This window comes from Danio aesculapii, chromosome 1 (genome assembly GCF_903798145.1).
Source record: "Danio aesculapii chromosome 1, fDanAes4.1, whole genome shotgun sequence".
NCBI classification, from domain to species: Eukaryota; Metazoa; Chordata; class Actinopteri; order Cypriniformes; family Danionidae; genus Danio; species Danio aesculapii.
The window spans coordinates 5,494,850-5,512,771 of record NC_079435.1 but is presented as its reverse complement, the minus strand read 5'-3'; the positions used below and the strand labels follow the sequence as shown (position 1 = coordinate 5,512,771).

Here is a 17,922-nt window from a genome sequence, read left to right as displayed (position 1 = left end):
TAAAATAAGTAAAATAATAAAATAATTCAGCTAACTACATGATTAAACTACAACTCCCGTAAAGCATTTTTGAATGTGACGTCATGGCGCCGGTACGTCTCCAAACATCCGGTCATGGTTTCAACGTTTCGGCGAACTGAAAAACACTGAGACGTAAGTACAAGTATATCGCGAATAATTTATTATTTACAGACGTCAAGTTTAATAACACGCTGTCGTAGAGTATTATTAGTGACTTGGCTGTTACTATTAGCATTGTTTTGTTTTCTGAATGGTGGTACGGTCAGTGAATGTGTGTTAATGTTATGAATATGAGCGACATACATATTCAAGTACGTTACTGTTTAATCACACACATCACTATTCAGCTGTACACAAATCATTCAACAGTGAGTTAAGGTACGCTGTTGTCGCTTGATCTTATTTTATTGCATTGTAATGTTGTCTTGTGATAAATTATTTTTTTACAATATGATTTAAGCTATATTTAATTAATATGTCGAAGGGAGAAATTACTTATTAAATAAAAGCATGATCTAAAATATTACTTGTCCTTTGAATTCAGTTAGTTATCACTATAAAATTTACTAATATATTAAATTGAGCATTTCCAGTGTTATGGATGTGACATTATAAGAAATCTCAACACGTAAATTCACATAGAAAGTAGATGTTAACTTTATATTCAAACATCTGTTTATATTTTCTAAAACAACTAATCAGAGAGTTATGAGATCAGAAAAAGATCTGTAAGCATGCTTTATATATTAAATCAGGAAAATAACATGCATTATGGATGTGATCAAGAACGTCTGCGAGTTTGCAGTATACAACATACTTTGTAGAAATTCAGTGAATTAAACTGCACAACCCAAAAGAGACAATAATAATCAAAGGGATAGAGTTGGCTTACTGTAGAACACATGTGTCAAAGCCAGTTCCTGACTGATTTTAATTCATTGTGCATTTATGAGAAATAAAACCTGATTATGAATGTGACGTCTCTCCTTTATGGATGTGACGGATGTGAAATTGGCACTTTGGTAAATAAATAAAAATAAATATAATTGTTTGAAATGTTGACAGACATTTTTGAGTATTTTGTAGTACTGTAAAAAACAGGCCTACACAAAAAACCTAGAAAGGGTTTCACTATTTTGGTAAAAATGTAAAATTTTTCATGGCAAGGTTAACATTGGCATTTGCTCAATTGTAAAAAATATTAAGATTTTAATGTGTGTAGATACTGGCTTTAACTAAAAAGCGATGTAATGGATTGACCCACTGCTCCCCAATCACGATAATGTTATGATTTCTGGTGCATGTAAAATGCTGGAAATTATATCTTCTTACTTCCAGGGCCATTTATTGAAGTTGATATTAAGCCGCACCATATCGGTGCTTCGTAACATCTACTTTTTATGAAGTGGGTTGTTATCCCAATGCTCAACCCCCAACCTTGAGGTCCAAGACATACACAAATACACTATGGACAATTTAGCTGACCCAGTTCACCTATAGCAGTGTTTCCCAACCCTGTTCCTGAAGGCACACCAACAGTACACATTTTCAACCTCTCCCTAATCAAACACACCTGAATCAACTCAGCAGAACATTAGAAAAGACCCCAAAACCTGACACGAATGGGTCAGATAAGGGAGACATACAAAATATGTACTGTTGGTGTGCCTCCAGGAACAGGGTTGGGAAACACTGACCTATAGCACATGTGTTTGGACTTTGGGGTAAAGGAAACCGGACCACCTGAAGGAAACCCACACCAACACTGGGAGAACATGCGAACTCCACACAGAAGTGCCAACTGACCCAGCTGGGGCTCGAACTAGCAACCTTCTTGCTGTGAGGCGACAGCGCCAACCACTCCACCACCGTGTCGCCAAAAATGAAAATTCGTCACATTTAAATGGTTTTCAACTTTTATGAAATACTTTCTTCTGTTTAACACAAAACAAGAGATTCAGAAGAATGTTGGGGGTAGCTAATGACGTCAATAATAAAAACGAAAAACACTATCGAAATCAATGGCGTTTTTTTTCCCAGTAGAATTTTTATTAATAATCAATATATCGACTTATCGCACAATAAATGAACAGGTGATGCAATAGAGATGCTTACTTTTGTTAGCATGCTATTATAAAAGCAGCATATATAAGCCAGCCTTTGTTTCCACAGATCCTGATGGAGACAGAAGCAGCTAAGCCTGAACAAGACTCCAAAACTGCTGCCCCGGCCCGAACTAAAAGGCCCACCATGGAAGTCTACGTTCCAAAGAAACGGCAGGCCGAGAAAACAGAGAAGCCTCAATCAGACGGTGACAAGAAATCCAAACCCAGACCTCGATACACAGACAAAGCCCGCAAGAACAAGAAAGATAAAGCCAAAGTGAGCGAAACCCAAAATGGAGAAATTAAACCAGATGCTGGAGAACGAGGAGGAGGAGGAGATAAAGAAGACCAAAACACTGAGCCAGAGAAAGATGAAGAGTCCAGAGGAGACATGGACACCACATCCAGAACTGTACACTCTCCAGAAGACTCGAGCGGTGTGCTTGAACATGATGAAGAGGAGATGAAGGACGAAGAGGAGAACTGGGATTCGTTGTTTAATGATGACGGTGACTGTCTGGACCCCCATTTAATGGAGGAGGTGAGACTTATAAAGGTGGTGCAGAGTGTATTTTTAAGGCTTAATTGTGTTTATGGGATGCAAAACGATGTGTGCTCATGCTTCATTTGTAAAAAAAAATATATATATATATATATAATTATTATTTCACATTTATTCATTCATTCATTTTCTTTTTCGGCGTAGTCCCTTTATTAATCTGGGGTCGCCACTGCAGAATGAACCACCAGCTTATCCAGTACGTTGTCCTTCCAGCTGCAACCCATCACTGGGAAACATCCATACACACTCATTTACACACATACATTACAGACAGTTTAACTTACCCAATTTACCTATAACGCATGTGTTTGGACTTGTGTGGGAAACCCCAGCAGTCGGAGGAAACCCACGCCAACACGGGCAGAACATGCAAACTCCACACAAAAATACCAACTGACCTAGCCGAGGCTCAAACCAGCAACCTTCATGCTGTGAGGCGACCGTGACACCGATTATTTCACATATGTTACTATAATTATATACTGCTACTCAGCTAACATGAAAACGACTATCATATTTGCTGTTTCCTCCTAATGCTATGAACCATCCCTTTATGGGCCGTTAAATAAAACCATAATTAAATTTGTTTCCACATGAGCAAACGATAATGATTTGTGTATTTTTAGCTTTTACTTTTGTTTCTATATTACCACTTGTAACCAGCGGGTGTCAGTGTGGTGCATTTTAGCTAGTCTGACCAGTGAATCCAGCTCGTGTATTCTAATCCAACAATGAATATAGGGATCGCAGTGGAATAAAAACAACACCATTTTTTTCCAAAGCATTTTTAAAGGAGAAAACACTAAGATGCAAAAACTAGCACTTGATACTTTTGTTTTTATAGACTATTTTGAGGGATGTAAACAAAAATGATGGTCCCACAGTATTTCCTGTTGTACATTTTTAATTTCAAGAGCCACATATTGATAAATAATGATATGAGAGCTGTTTTAACATGAAGTTATGATTGAACGTCTCTTGTTAGATTTTTGAAATAGCTTGACAACATGCAGGAAATGTTTATATGCCAATGACATGACCACGTTGAAATGGTCTATATTTAGCCTGGCTAAAACCATTCCCTGCCATTGTATAACCAATTGTGTTCAAGATGATCATTATGTTTAAATAATCTTTCAAATTTGAGCTTAACATCAAGCACATCTTTCTTTATACTTCAGTGGATTGTGATTGGCTGTCAGTGTTTTAGCATATATTAGCTGCAAAAATATTATAAAAGTGATCCCAACAGTATAATTTCACTGAATCTTTATTCTTATATTTGTGGTCTAAGCTATAACAAGCTGTTGTTTTACATTCAAAACTATTTTAGGACAAAGTATTTATTGTTATCTTTATAGTTACTGTGTTTGGTGGCCCTTAAAAGATGATTCAACCTCATTACTAAGCTAAATCCAGTTTCTGAGTGAACTATCCCTTTAATATTGAGGTAATTAATACATTATCTGTTTCTCAGTACTGGGTTGCAGCTGGAAGGGCATCCGTTACATAAACATATGCCAGAATAGTTGGGGGTTCATTTCTCTGTGGCGACTCTTTATAAATAAGCTCAAGGAAAATGAATAAATACGTTATTATCTGCACATTGAGTAACATTCGCTCAGGTTTGTGCTCATGTTTGCTTCTTTGCGTTGTCTCTAGATGTCTCTAAAGGACGGACGCAAGAAGCAGTCTGTACAGGAGTCACGCTTTGACTACTATAATTGGTCGCCTCAGGATGACGAGGAGGTGGAGCTTCGGGATGACGAGCTGTCACACATTATCGAGATTTATGATTTCCCCACTGAATTTAAGATGGAGGATTTGGTCAGATCCTTCAGCTCCTTCCAGTGAGTGAAGCTTTGGTCACATTTTGCTAAATGAGGATTTGTGAACATTATGGGTGTTTCCCAGTGATGGGTTGCCGCTGAAGGAAGCCGAGGGAAAATGAATGAACATTAAGGGTCACACTTTACATTAAGTGGTCTTAATTACTATGTACTTACATTTAAATTAATCATTTGGTACAATGCACTTATTATGAACATACATGTTTTAAGATGCACCTGTAAATACAAATACAAAATCAAGCAAAAAGTGCTTCATGGGTAATTCATGTGTTGCTGCTCTTTGGATCAGGGAGACATAAGATAAACCAAAAATCATAGGTCCAAGGCACTTGAAAAGTAACTGAAATATTTAAAAAGCCTTTATTAACATGACTATTATTTAAAAATAAAATAATTTAAAGGGCACCTATGGTAAAAAATCTACTTTTCAAGCTATTTGGACAGACATGTGTGCATGTATGGTGTATAGACCGTCATATTGGGGTGATATAAGCACACCCAGCGCTTTTTTTTTCAATTTAACAACATAAAAAAAACGCTGGACCAATTGAAGCGGTTTTCAAACCGACCGCAACTTTACGTAGGAGTGCGGTCCCCCCGCCCACCAATATTGATTGACAGGCGCGTCATCATATCCTCAGTTTGTTGATTCACGTCCGCCATTTTCAGCGTGAGTCGAAGTGATATCACTAAAGGAACACACTAGCTCTATTTTTAGATGCAAGGCTCATTGGGCTCAACACAAGATCAATATTCTCCACATTATCGCTCTAATCGGAATTATTGGTTGTATCTTTAGGTAGATTTGCAAACATGTGTACTTCTCTTTGAGTCTACCTTATACTTCAGCCGTTTGCATTTCTCGCGATCCCAGAAGCTCCCTGTGATCTTAACTAGCATGCGTTTTAGAATACTAAACATCGGTTTCTATCAGGGTACACTCAAGTCGACGGCTGGGCGCCGCGGACCGCTGCAGAAACCTATGTTTAGAATTCAAAAATGCGTGGCGCGACGATTCGGGACACTTCATGTTTCTGCCGCGCTACAGAGAGTGTCTGGTGTGCCGTGTCGCGGCTTCGAGCGACGCATCCCGTGCCTCAGTCAAAGTTAATTCAGTGTGCGTGGTTATTAGTTTCTGTGTACAAGCTCGGCACTTGAAACTAGCACACAGTTGGCTGTAAAACTGTACAAAGACACAAATGATTTTGTACTCTCTGCTTGGTCTGTGTCAGAGTCGTACATGTACGACTGATTGCTGAACCTCTCAGTTGCCTGTCTGTGTTGCAAACACAGAGCAGGTGAGCTTATGGCCCCGCCCCCTTGTTACGTTGGGCGGGAAGCCGAAACTTATATACATGTGAAGCAACACACACCTAAATCAGCGAGCTGTGGACACGCCCCCAACATGACACTTTTTAACATATTATAATAAAAAAATCTGAATTGTGTTTTAAACTGAACCTAAACTGGCACACTCAGAAGAACCATAATATTAATATTAAATCATAAAAAAGAGGTAAACTATGTGCCCTTTAAAATAATAGCCATGATAATAAAGGCTTTTAATTTTTTTCACTTCCTTTTAGACTCTTGGAGTTACGGTTTAGTTGCTTATCTTAACGAATCCCTTATCCAAAGAGCACCAACACATTAATTACATATTTTGTTATACATCTGTAATTAATTTCCATTGTTACTTTCATAATTAGTCTGTCAATCCATCCCTTACACCGTTACAAACCCTTAAACCTACCCATATCTACCAGACCTGTCCCTAATATGACCCTTATCACACCTCAATAGCACCATGTTGTGCAATACAATATGAACCCAAAACGTACAGCACTTATTTTTTGATGCAAGTAGTTAAGGCCATTTAATATAAAGTGGGGCTTTAATATGTAATTTAATTAAGCTTTTACTGGGAACTTCATGTTTACAAGCTCTGAATGGTTAGAATGCATATTCATAATACATATTTGTGCTAGTATAAAAGTAGAAAAACTGATGGTTTTTAATAACTCGATATTAGTATTGCTTGTAGTAGCATCAAGGCAAGGCAAGTTTATTTCTATAAAACATTTTAAACTCAATGGTAATTCAAAGAGCTTTACATAAACAAGAATAAAAGAAACAAGTATAATACATAAAACAATAAAGGATAACAATTATTAATAATTAAACAGCATTAAACTTGTCAAGCTGACAAAAAAGGGTCGGCAAACTTTGGTCTTCGGAAACCACTGTTGATCTTAATCGTGTGTGTGTGTGTGTGTTTTCAGGCAGAAGGGCTTTGACATCACGTGGATCGATGACACACATGCTCTCGGTTTATTCTCCAGTCCGATCGCAGGTCAGTCAGTTTTTCACATTTATGATGCTTGTCCCTGATTGTCCTAAAAGTAAATATCATTGTTTTTTTAGCTTCTATGTTCATTTAATTGACTGCCGCTCTGCTAACAAATATATGAGCAAGGATTATTTTACCCCACAATGAGAAATAACTTCTTAAATAATCATCATTTACTCACCCTTATGTCATTTTGGTAACACTTTAGTTCAAGAACCAATCCCCACCATTAAATACCTGCCGGTTATTAATATATTAACAGTTTATTAGTACTTATATTAACATACCTGTCAACCCTCTCGTTTTTCCCGGGATTCTCCTGTATTTTACAGTTCTGTCCGGCTATGATCCCATAACGGTATTTTCCCGTATTTCCCCCATATTTCTGAACTGATCCTCGCTATGCGCAACCTATACCGCCGAACCACCAGGGGCTGCCGCTCACTCTTAAATGTGAGTCTGTTCTGTGCTTTTGTTTTATTTCGGCATGAATTTAGGCACTTCAAAATAAATATAAAAATGGCAGGATTCCCTTTCCTTATGATTACAGGTGCCGTCGCCCCTCCTATGCAATCTCAAAACAGTCATATATCAGTACGTGACTATCAGCTAACATGCTCAATAGTGATAAATAGACGCTGTTTCCCAAACGAATTCTGTTAACGGTGGTTAATGGTTTGTTTATAGCGAGCGTTGTACCTTAAAAGTAATAAGTGATTATCATTTGAAAGCTATTACACTTTCATTCATCAATACAAATTAAGGTATTTAGTAATATACTTAATAAATGGATTAGACGGGGTATTCACTTATATAAAGCAATGTATTTCAGGCTTTTATTCACATAAACAGTGATCGAGCTTATTGACAGATGACATAACTTTGATTTTGGGTTGAACTGACTCTTTTTATATTCATGGCTTATCCAATGTATGCACCAAATATCAAATCTCTTTAATGTCACTATTTCAATGCAATATTTGAGTTACACCAAATTAAGAAAGCACATTTTTGTACAGCTCGTGATGCTTTGAGGATGAAGAACCCCATGATGAAGGTCCGGCCTCTGTCCAGCTCATCAAACGCCACTAAAGCCAAAGCGCGCAGCTGCTCCGGTACTCTTTACATCTCTTATTTTGACACTTTTTTTTGCAATTAGCACAGATTAGTTTATTACAGGATTCGTACGGGTGCTGGAAATCCTTGAATTTTTATATAGTGTTTTCAAGGTTTATAATGTGCTTAGATGTTGGATAAAGCGTTTTAAAATGTAATTGTTGCTTTTATAATGATTTGTCTTACTAAGTAGGTAATAATAATTCATTTAAATTCAATAAATCTAAACCCTTGTGTTTTTATCTGTTTTGATCGTGCCCTGAAGTAGCCATAAGTTGCTGGTGTCAATAAATAAACAAACAAATATATGAAATCTTTAATGACTCAACGATGTTTTAAAATGTGTAGATTATCTGCTGCCGGCTAAAGAGCGTCCGCAGACGAGTGCGGCTCTGGCAAGGCGGCTGGTCATCGGAGCTCTGGGCGTGAAGAGCAACCAGACCCGGGAAGACCGAGAGGCCGAAAGGAACAAACTACGGCAAGCCAAAGGTGACATCATTCGTACAGAGATTTTGTTTTCTCACACATAAAGCAAGCATGCTTATGTTTTATTCATTTATTTTTTTTATATACTTTATTGCACAGATTGATAAGAATTAAAAAAAAAAACAACACAATGAGGAAAACGTTGTCACTTCTTATCCCTTAAGTTCATAATCAAGCTAAACAAGATAATACCAAGATAAAGAGGATAATCTATGGTACTTGTATAATAAAATATATACAAATAAAGCATTGTGCACCATTCATTGGCAATATTTCTCACCATTTTTTGACAAGCAGGGGTCCAAACATTCATGTTAAAATACAAAATCTCTCCCTTACTATAGTTGGCACGAATCACAAAAACACTCCGGTACACAAGGTGGCCCTGAACAACGTTAATGTTTTTTCTTTACTCTTATGCTTTATCCTGTTTTTATCACATAAGATTTAAAAAGTCTTTCTAATGTTTGAATAATTTATAATGCTAAATTATGACATAAAAAGTCAAAATTATGACTTTCTAATTGAATATTACGAGATAAAAAGTCAGAACTATGACATTCTAAATAGAAATTACGAGATAAAAAGTCAAAACTATGACATTCTAGTTCGAAATTATGACATAAAAAGTCTAAATTATGACTTTCTAATTGAATATTACGAGATAAAAAGTCAGAACTATGACATTCTAAATAGAAATTACGAGATAAAAGTCAAAACTATGACATTCTAGTTCGAAATTATGAGATAAAAAGTCAAAATTATGACATTCTAGTTCGGAATTAGGAGCTGATTAAAAATTCTGACTTTGTTATTCGAAATTATGAGATAAATGAAAATTTGTCATTTGAAATTACGAGATATAAATTTTAAAATGAAGACTTTTTATTTCGAAATTACAAGATAAAAAGTCAAATATATGACATTGTAACTCGGAAATATAAAATAAAAAGTCAAAACTATGACATTGTAGTTCGAAATTATTAGATAAAAAGTCTAAATTATGACATTCTAGTTCGAAATTATGAGATAAAAAGTCAAAATTATGACATTCTAGTTCGAAATTATGAGATAAAAAGTCAAAACTATGACATTCTAGTTCGAAATTATGAGATAAAAAGTCAAAATTAGAACATTCTAATTCGGAATTATGAGATGATTAAAAATTCTGACTTTGTTATTCGAAATTATGAGATAAATGAAAATTTGTCATTTGAAATTACGAGATATAAATTTTAAAATGAAGACTGTTTATTTTGAAATTACAAGATAAAAAGTCAAATATATGACATTGTAACTCGGAAATATAAAATAAAAAGTCAAAACTATGACATTGTAGTTCGAAATTATTAGATAAAAAGTCTAAATTATGACATTCTAGTTCGAAATTATGAGATAAAAAGTCTTAATTATGACATTCTAGTTTGAAATTATGAGATAAAAAGTCAAAACTGTGACATTCTAGTTCGAAATTATGAGATAAAAAGTCTAAATTATGACATTCTAGTTCGAAATTATGAGATAAAAAGTCTAAATTATGACATTCTAGTTCGAAATTATGAGATAAAAAGTCTAAATTATGACATTCTAGTTCGAAATTATGAGATAAAAAGTCAAAACTGTGACATTCTAGTTCGAAATTATGAGATAAAAAGTCTAAATTATGACATTCTAGTTCGAAATTATGAGATAAAAAGTCTTAATTATGACATTCTAGTTCGAAATTATGAGATAAAAAGTCTAAATTATGACATTCTAGTTCGAAATTATGAGATAAAAAGTCAAAACTGTGACATTCTAGTTCGAAATTATGACATAAAAAGTCAAAATTATGACTTTCTAATTGAATATTACGAGATAAAAAGTCAGAACTATGACATTCTAAATAGAAATTACGAGATAAAAAGTCAAAACTATGACATTCTAGTTCGAAATTATGACATAAAAAGTCAAAATTATGACTTTCTAATTGAATATTACGAGATAAAAAGTCAGAACTATGACATTCTAAATAGAAATTACGAGATAAAAAGTCAAAACTATGACATTCTAGTTCGAAATTATGAGATAAAAAGTCAAAATTATGACATTCTAGTTCGGAATTAGGAGCTGATTAAAAATTCTGACTTTGTTATTCGAAATTATGAGATAAATGAAAATTTGTCATTTGAAATTACGAGATATAAATTTTAAAATGAAGACTTTTTATTTCGAAATTACAAGATAAAAAGTCAAATATATGACATTGTAACTCGGAAATATAAAATAAAAAGTCAAAACTATGACATTGTAGTTCGAAATTATTAGATAAAAAGTCTAAATTATGACATTCTAGTTCGAAATTATGAGATAAAAAGTCAAAACTATGACATTCTAGTTCGAAATTATGGGATAAAAAGTCAAAATTATGACATTCTAGTTTGAAATTATAAAATAAAAAGTCAAAACTGTGACATTCTAGTTCGAAATTATGAGATAAAAAGTCTAAATTATGACATTCTAGTTCGAAATTATGAGATAAAAAGTCTAAATTATGACATTCTAGTTTGAAATTATGAGATAAAAAGTCAAAACTGTGACATTCTAGTTCGAAATTATGAGATAAAAAGTCTAAATTATGACATTCTAGTTCGAAATTATGAGATAAAAAGTCAAAACTGTGACATTCTAGTTCGAAATTATGAGATAAAAAGTCTAAATTATGACATTCTAGTTCGAAATTATGACATAAAAAGTCAAAATTATGACTTTCTAATTGAATATTACGAGATAAAAAGTCAGAACTATGACATTCTAAATAGAAATTACGAGATAAAAAGTCAAAACTATGACATTCTAGTTCGAAATTATGAGATAAAAAGTCAAAATTAGAACATTCTAATTCGGAATTATGAGATGATTAAAAATTCTGACTTTGTTATTCGAAATTATGAGATAAATGAAAATTTGTCATTTGAAATTACGAGATATAAATTTTAAAATGATGACTTTTTTTTTTTTATTCGAAATTACGAGATAAAAAGTCAAATATATGACATTGTAACTCGGAAATATAAAATAAAAAGTCAAAACTATGACATTCTAGTTCGAAATTATGAGATAAAAAGTCTAAATTATGACATTCTAGTTCGAAATTATGAGATAAAAAGTCAAAATTATGACATTCTAGTTCGAAATTATGAGATAAAAAGTCTAAATTATGACATTCTAGTTTGAAATTATGAGATAAAAAGTCAAAACTGTGACATTCTAGTTCGAAATTATGAGATAAAAAGTCTAAATTATGACATTCTAGTTCGAAATTATGACATAAAAAGTCAAAATTATGACTTTCTAATTGAATATTACGAGATAAAAAGTCAGAACTATGACATTCTATATAGAAATTACGAGATAAAAAGTCAAAACTATGACATTCTAGTTCGAAATTATGACATAAAAAGTCAAAATTATGACTTTCTAATTGAATATTACGAGATAAAAAGTCAGAACTATGACATTCTAAATAGAAATTACGAGATAAAAAGTCAAAACTATGACATTCTAGTTCGAAATTATGAGATAAAAAGTCAAAATTATGACATTCTAGTTCGGAATTAGGAGCTGATTAAAAATTCTGACTTTGTTATTCGAAATTATGAGATAAATGAAAATTTGTCATTTGAAATTACGAGATCTAAATTTTAAAATGATGACTTTTTTTTTTTATTCGAAATTACGAGATAAAAAGTCAAATATATGACATTGTAACTCGGAAATATAAAATAAAAAGTCAAAACTATGACATTCTAGTTCGAAATTATGAGATAAAAAGTCTAAATTATGACATTCTAGTTCGAAATTATGAGATAAAAAGTCTAAATTATGACATTCTAGTTCGAAATTATGAGATAAAAAGTCAAAACTATGACATTCTAGTTCGAAATTATGAGATAAAAAGTCAAAATTAGAACATTCTAATTCGGAATTATGAGATGATTAAAAATTCTGACTTTGTTATTCGAAATTATGAGATAAATGAAAATTTGTCATTTGAAATTACGAGATATAAATTTTAAAATGATGACTTTTTTTTTTTATTCGAAATTACGAGATAAAAAGTCAAATATATGACATTGTAACTCGGAAATATAAAATAAAAAGTCAAAACTATGACATTCTAGTTCGAAATTATGAGATAAAAAGTCTAAATTATGACATTCTAGTTCGAAATTATGAGATAAAAAGTCTTAATTATGACATTCTAGTTTGAAATTATGAGATAAAAAGTCAAAACTGTGACATTCTAGTTCGAAATTATGAGATAAAAAGTCTAAATTATGACATTCTAGTTCGAAATTATGAGATAAAAAGTCTAAATTATGACATTCTAGTTCGAAATTATGAGATAAAAAGTCTAAATTATGACATTCTAGTTCGAAATTATGAGATAAAAAGTCAAAATTATGACTTTCTAATTGAATATTACGAGATAAAAAGTCAGAACTATGACATTCTAAATAGAAATTACGAGATAAAAAGTCAAAACTATGACATTCTAGTTTGGAATTAGGAGCTGATTAAAAATTCTGACTTTGTTATTCGAAATTATGAGATAAATGAAAATTTGTCATTTGAAATTACGAGATCTAAATTTTAAAATGATGACTTTTTTTTTTATTCGAAATTACGAGATAAAAAGTCAAATATATGACATTGTAACTCGGAAATATAAAATAAAAAGTCAAAACTATGACATTGTAGTTCGAAATTATTAGATAAAAAGTCTAAATTATGACATTCTAGTTCGAAATTATGAGATAGAAAGTCAAAATTATGACATTCTAGTTCGAAATTATGAGATAAAAAGTCAAAACTATGACATTCTAGTTCGAAATTATGAGATAAAAAGTCAAAATTAGAACATTCTAATTCGGAATTATGAGATGATTAAAAATTCTGACTTTGTTATTCGAAATTATGAGATAAATGAAAATTTGTCATTTGAAATTACGAGATATAAATTTTAAAATGAAGACTTTTTATTTCGAAATTACAAGATAAAAAGTCAAATATATGACATTGTAACTCGGAAATATAAAATAAAAAGTCAAAACTATGACATTGTAGTTCGAAATTATTAGATAAAAAGTCTAAATTATGACATTCTAGTTCGAAATTATGAGATAAAAAGTCAAAACTATGACATTCAAGTTCGAATTTATGGGATAAAAAGTCAAAATTATGACATTCTAGTTTGAAATTATAAAATAAAAAGTCAAAACTGTGACATTCTAGTTCGAAATTATGAGATAAAAAGTCAAAACTATGACATTCTAGTTCGAAATTATGAGATAAAAAGTCTAAATTATGACATTCTAGTTTGAAATTATGAGATAAAAAGTCAAAACTGTGACATTCTAGTTCGAAATTATGAGATAAAAAGTCTAAATTATGACATTCTAGTTCGAAATTATGAGATAAAAAGTCAAAACTGTGACATTCTAGTTCGAAATTATGAGATAAAAAGTCTAAATTATGACATTCTAGTTCGAAATTATGACATAAAAAGTCAAAATTATGACTTTCTAATTGAATATTACGAGATAAAAAGTCAGAACTATGACATTCTAAATAGAAATTACGAGATAAAAAGTCAAAACTATGACATTCTAGTTCGAAATTATGACATAAAAAGTCAAAATTATGACTTTCTAATTGAATATTACGAGATAAAAAGTCAGAACTATGACATTCTAAATAGAAATTACGAGATAAAAAGTCAAAACTATGACATTCTAGTTCGAAATTATGAGATAAAAAGTCAAAATTATGACATTCTAGTTCGGAATTAGGAGCTGATTAAAAATTCTGACTTTGTTATTCGAAATTATGAGATAAATGAAAATTTGTCATTTGAAATTACGAGATCTAAATTTTAAAATGATGACTTTTTTTTTTTATTCGAAATTACGAGATAAAAAGTCAAATATATGACATTGTAACTCGGAAATATAAAATAAAAAGTCAAAACTATGACATTCTAGTTCGAAATTATGAGATAAAAAGTCTAAATTATGACATTCTAGTTCGAAATTATGAGATAAAAAGTCAAAATTATGACATTCTAGTTCGAAATTATTAGATAAAAAGTCAAAACTATGACATTCTAGTTCGAAATTATGAGATAAAAAGTCAAAATTAGAACATTCTAATTCGGAATTATGAGATGATTAAAAATTCTGACTTTGTTATTCGAAATTATGAGATAAATGAAAATTTGTCATTTGAAATTACGAGATATAAATTTTAAAATGAAGACTTTTTATTTCGAAATTACAAGATAAAAAGTCAAATATATGACATTGTAACTCGGAAATATAAAATAAAAAGTCAAAACTATGACATTGTAGTTCGAAATTATTAGATAAAAAGTCTAAATTATGACATTCTAGTTCGAAATTATGAGATAAAAAGTCAAAACTATGACATTCAAGTTCGAATTTATGGGATAAAAAGTCAAAATTATGACATTCTAGTTTGAAATTATAAAATAAAAAGTCAAAACTGTGACATTCTAGTTCGAAATTATGAGATAAAAAGTCTAAATTATGACATTCTAGTTCGAAATTATGAGATAAAAAGTCTAAATTATGACATTCTAGTTTGAAATTATGAGATAAAAAGTCAAAACTGTGACATTCTAGTTCGAAATTATGAGATAAAAAGTCTAAATTATGACATTCTAGTTCGAAATTATGAGATAAAAAGTCTAAATTATGACATTCTAGTTCGAAATTATGAGATAAAAAGTCTAAATTATGACATTCTAGTTCGAAATTATGAGATAAAAAGTCAAAATTATGACTTTCTAATTGAATATTACGAGATAAAAAGTCAGAACTATGACATTCTAAATAGAAATTACGAGATAAAAAGTCAAAACTATGACATTCTAGTTCGGAATTAGGAGCTGATTAAAAATTCTGACTTTGTTATTCGAAATTATGAGATAAATGAAAATTTGTCATTTGAAATTACGAGATCTAAATTTTAAAATGATGACTTTTTTTTTTATTCGAAATTACGAGATAAAAAGTCAAATATATGACATTGTAACTCGGAAATATAAAATAAAAAGTCAAAACTATGACATTCTAGTTCGAAATTATGAGATAAAAAGTCTAAATTATGACATTCTAGTTCGAAATTATGAGATAGAAAGTCAAAATTATGACATTCTAGTTCGAAATTATGAGATAAAAAGTCAAAACTATGACATTCTAGTTCGAAATTATGAGATAAAAAGTCAAAATTAGAACATTCTAATTCGGAATTATGAGATGATTAAAAATTCTGACTTTGTTATTCGAAATTATGAGATAAATGAAAATTTGTCATTTGAAATTACGAGATATAAATTTTAAAATGATGACTTTTTTTTTTTTATTCGAAATTACGAGATAAAAAGTCAAATATATGACATTGTAACTCGGAAATATAAAATAAAAAGTCAAAACTATGACATTGTAGTTCGAAATTATGAGATAAATGAAAATTTGTCATTTGAAATTACGAGATATAAATTTTAAAATGAAGACTTTTTATTTCGAAATTACAAGATAAAAAGTCAAATATATGACATTGTAACTCGGAAATATAAAATAAAAAGTCAAAACTATGACATTGTAGTTCGAAATTATGAGATAAAAAGTCTAAATTATGACATTCTAGTTTGAAATTATAAAATAAAAAGTCAAAACTGTGACATTCTAGTTCGAAATTATGAGATAAAAAGTCTAAATTATGACATTCTAGTTCGAAATTATGAGATAAAAAGTCTAAATTATGACATTCTAGTTTGAAATTATGAGATAAAAAGTCAAAACTGTGACATTCTAGTTCGAAATTATGAGATAAAAAGTCTAAATTATGACATTCTAGTTCGAAATTATGAGATAAAAAGTCTAAATTATGACATTCTAGTTCGAAATTATGAGATAAAAAGTCTAAATTATGACATTCTAGTTTGAAATTATGAGATAAAAAGTCAAAACTGTGATATTCTAGTTCGAAATTATGAGATAAAAGTCTAAATTATGACATTCTAGTTCGAAATTATGAGATAAAAAGTCAAAACTGACATTCTGGTTTGAAATTACAATATAAGCCAAAATTGTGACTTTCTAATTAGAAATTACGAGATAAAAATCAAAATTATGAAATTCTAATTCGGAATTATGAGATGATAAAAAATTCTGACTTTGTAATTTGAAATCACAAGATAAAGTTCTAAATTCTAACTATGTAATTCAAACTTACGATATAAAATTTAAAAATTATGACTTTTTAATAAGAAATTAAGAGAAGTCATATGACTTTCTAATTCGAAATTACGAGATAAAAAGTCAAAACTTAACTCAATTATGACTTACTAAATCACAATTATGACTTAAATTTAAACTGAATCAAACTTCTCAGCTAAATTTTTACCCTAAATAATTTGTTAAAAATTGGTATTGATTTTATGTAATCTGTTTTCTCATCAGATCAAAAGCGCTTAGCCGCTAAGCAGCGTGAAGATGCCTGGGAGGGCAGGTGAAGGTACAGGTTTGTGTGTGTGTTTATATAAAGCATTTTGTTTTCATAAATTGATACCACAAGTCTCATGGTGTTTCTGGGTTTTGGTCTGAAGTTGTAGGGGCTTCACAGGTTCAAGAGATGCCTCGGTGGGTCAGGACTACTGCCAAACCAGCCTGGACTGAACCAAAGCCACAGGGACAGGGGGACATGGGCTCATCCAAGTGTGACACAAACTTCGACAGGGAGATTTTGTAATATTTTTATCCTCTTGAAAGAATTTTTCCCCATAAATGTTTGATCGTTGTATGGTTTGGACATGCAATTTTAATGTTTTTTTTAATGCTTTTTTTTGAGAGAGAGAGAGAATGTTTTGTTGAGTAAATTAAACTAGACCAAGGCAATATGAATCGATTTTATGTTTGTTTTTGGATAATCTTTTGTCTTTTTTAATGTGGACTTTGTATATGAGTAAATCGCCCAAAGAAATGTCACATTTCAAAATAATAAAGCAAAAATAACATTTATGGGGAAAATAATTATGAGCTCTGAACTTAAGCATTACAGTAATGTTTTTAACCCACAGTACCATACATTGTGGATTTTTCAGCTAAAACCTGCATTAAAGATCGTTGTGAATATTTTGTTTAATGTCAATCAAGGCTTTGTAAACCATCAGCACATTCTAATACCAAACTTCCTGTATATGTTATTTAGATGTAAATAATGTACTGTTGGCATTTATCTGCAAAAGATTTTGTTCAGGAGCTAAAATTGACATTTCTTTTCCTCAAGTTGTCAGGTACTGTTTTCCGATGATGGTGCACTTGAAGTTGAGTTGAATAAAAATGTTCAAACGTCTATATGCTTGGC

The 17,922-nt window shown here is 31.1% G+C and overlaps 1 protein-coding gene across 4 annotated transcripts; it reads left to right on the top strand.

Annotated features, from left to right (window-relative positions):
- Positions 1-75: 75 nt before the first annotated feature.
- r3hcc1l (R3H domain and coiled-coil containing 1-like) lies at positions 76-17,910 on the top strand. 4 transcript variants are annotated; one of them, XM_056456389.1, is made up of 8 exons: positions 76-153; positions 2,194-2,667; positions 4,351-4,538; positions 6,821-6,891; positions 7,908-8,003; positions 8,353-8,493; positions 17,019-17,073; positions 17,171-17,910. In XM_056456389.1, the coding sequence occupies exons 2-7, from the start codon at positions 2,200-2,202 to the stop codon at positions 17,069-17,071; spliced, it is 1,017 nt and encodes a 338-aa protein (XP_056312364.1). In that variant the 5' UTR covers positions 76-153; positions 2,194-2,199; the 3' UTR covers positions 17,072-17,073; positions 17,171-17,910. The 4 variants fall into 4 exon arrangements, with proteins under 4 accessions (XP_056312364.1, XP_056312350.1, XP_056312357.1 ...); XM_056456375.1 differs by having other exon boundaries at positions 17,165-17,910; XM_056456382.1 differs by having other exon boundaries at positions 17,019-17,079.
- The last annotated feature ends 12 nt before the right edge of the window (positions 17,911-17,922 follow it).

Excerpts from the sequence above, each read along its gene's own strand:
- r3hcc1l (XM_056456389.1), top strand. The coding sequence starts at position 2,200 with ATGGAGACAGAAGCAGCTAAGCCTGAACAAGACTCCAAAACTGCTGCC. Across the intron at positions 2,668-4,350 it reads ACCCCCATTTAATGGAGGAG|ATGTCTCTAAAGGACGGACG; the intron begins GTGAGACTTATA and ends CGTTGTCTCTAG. Across the intron at positions 8,004-8,352 it reads CAAAGCGCGCAGCTGCTCCG|ATTATCTGCTGCCGGCTAAA; the intron begins GTACTCTTTACA and ends TAAAATGTGTAG.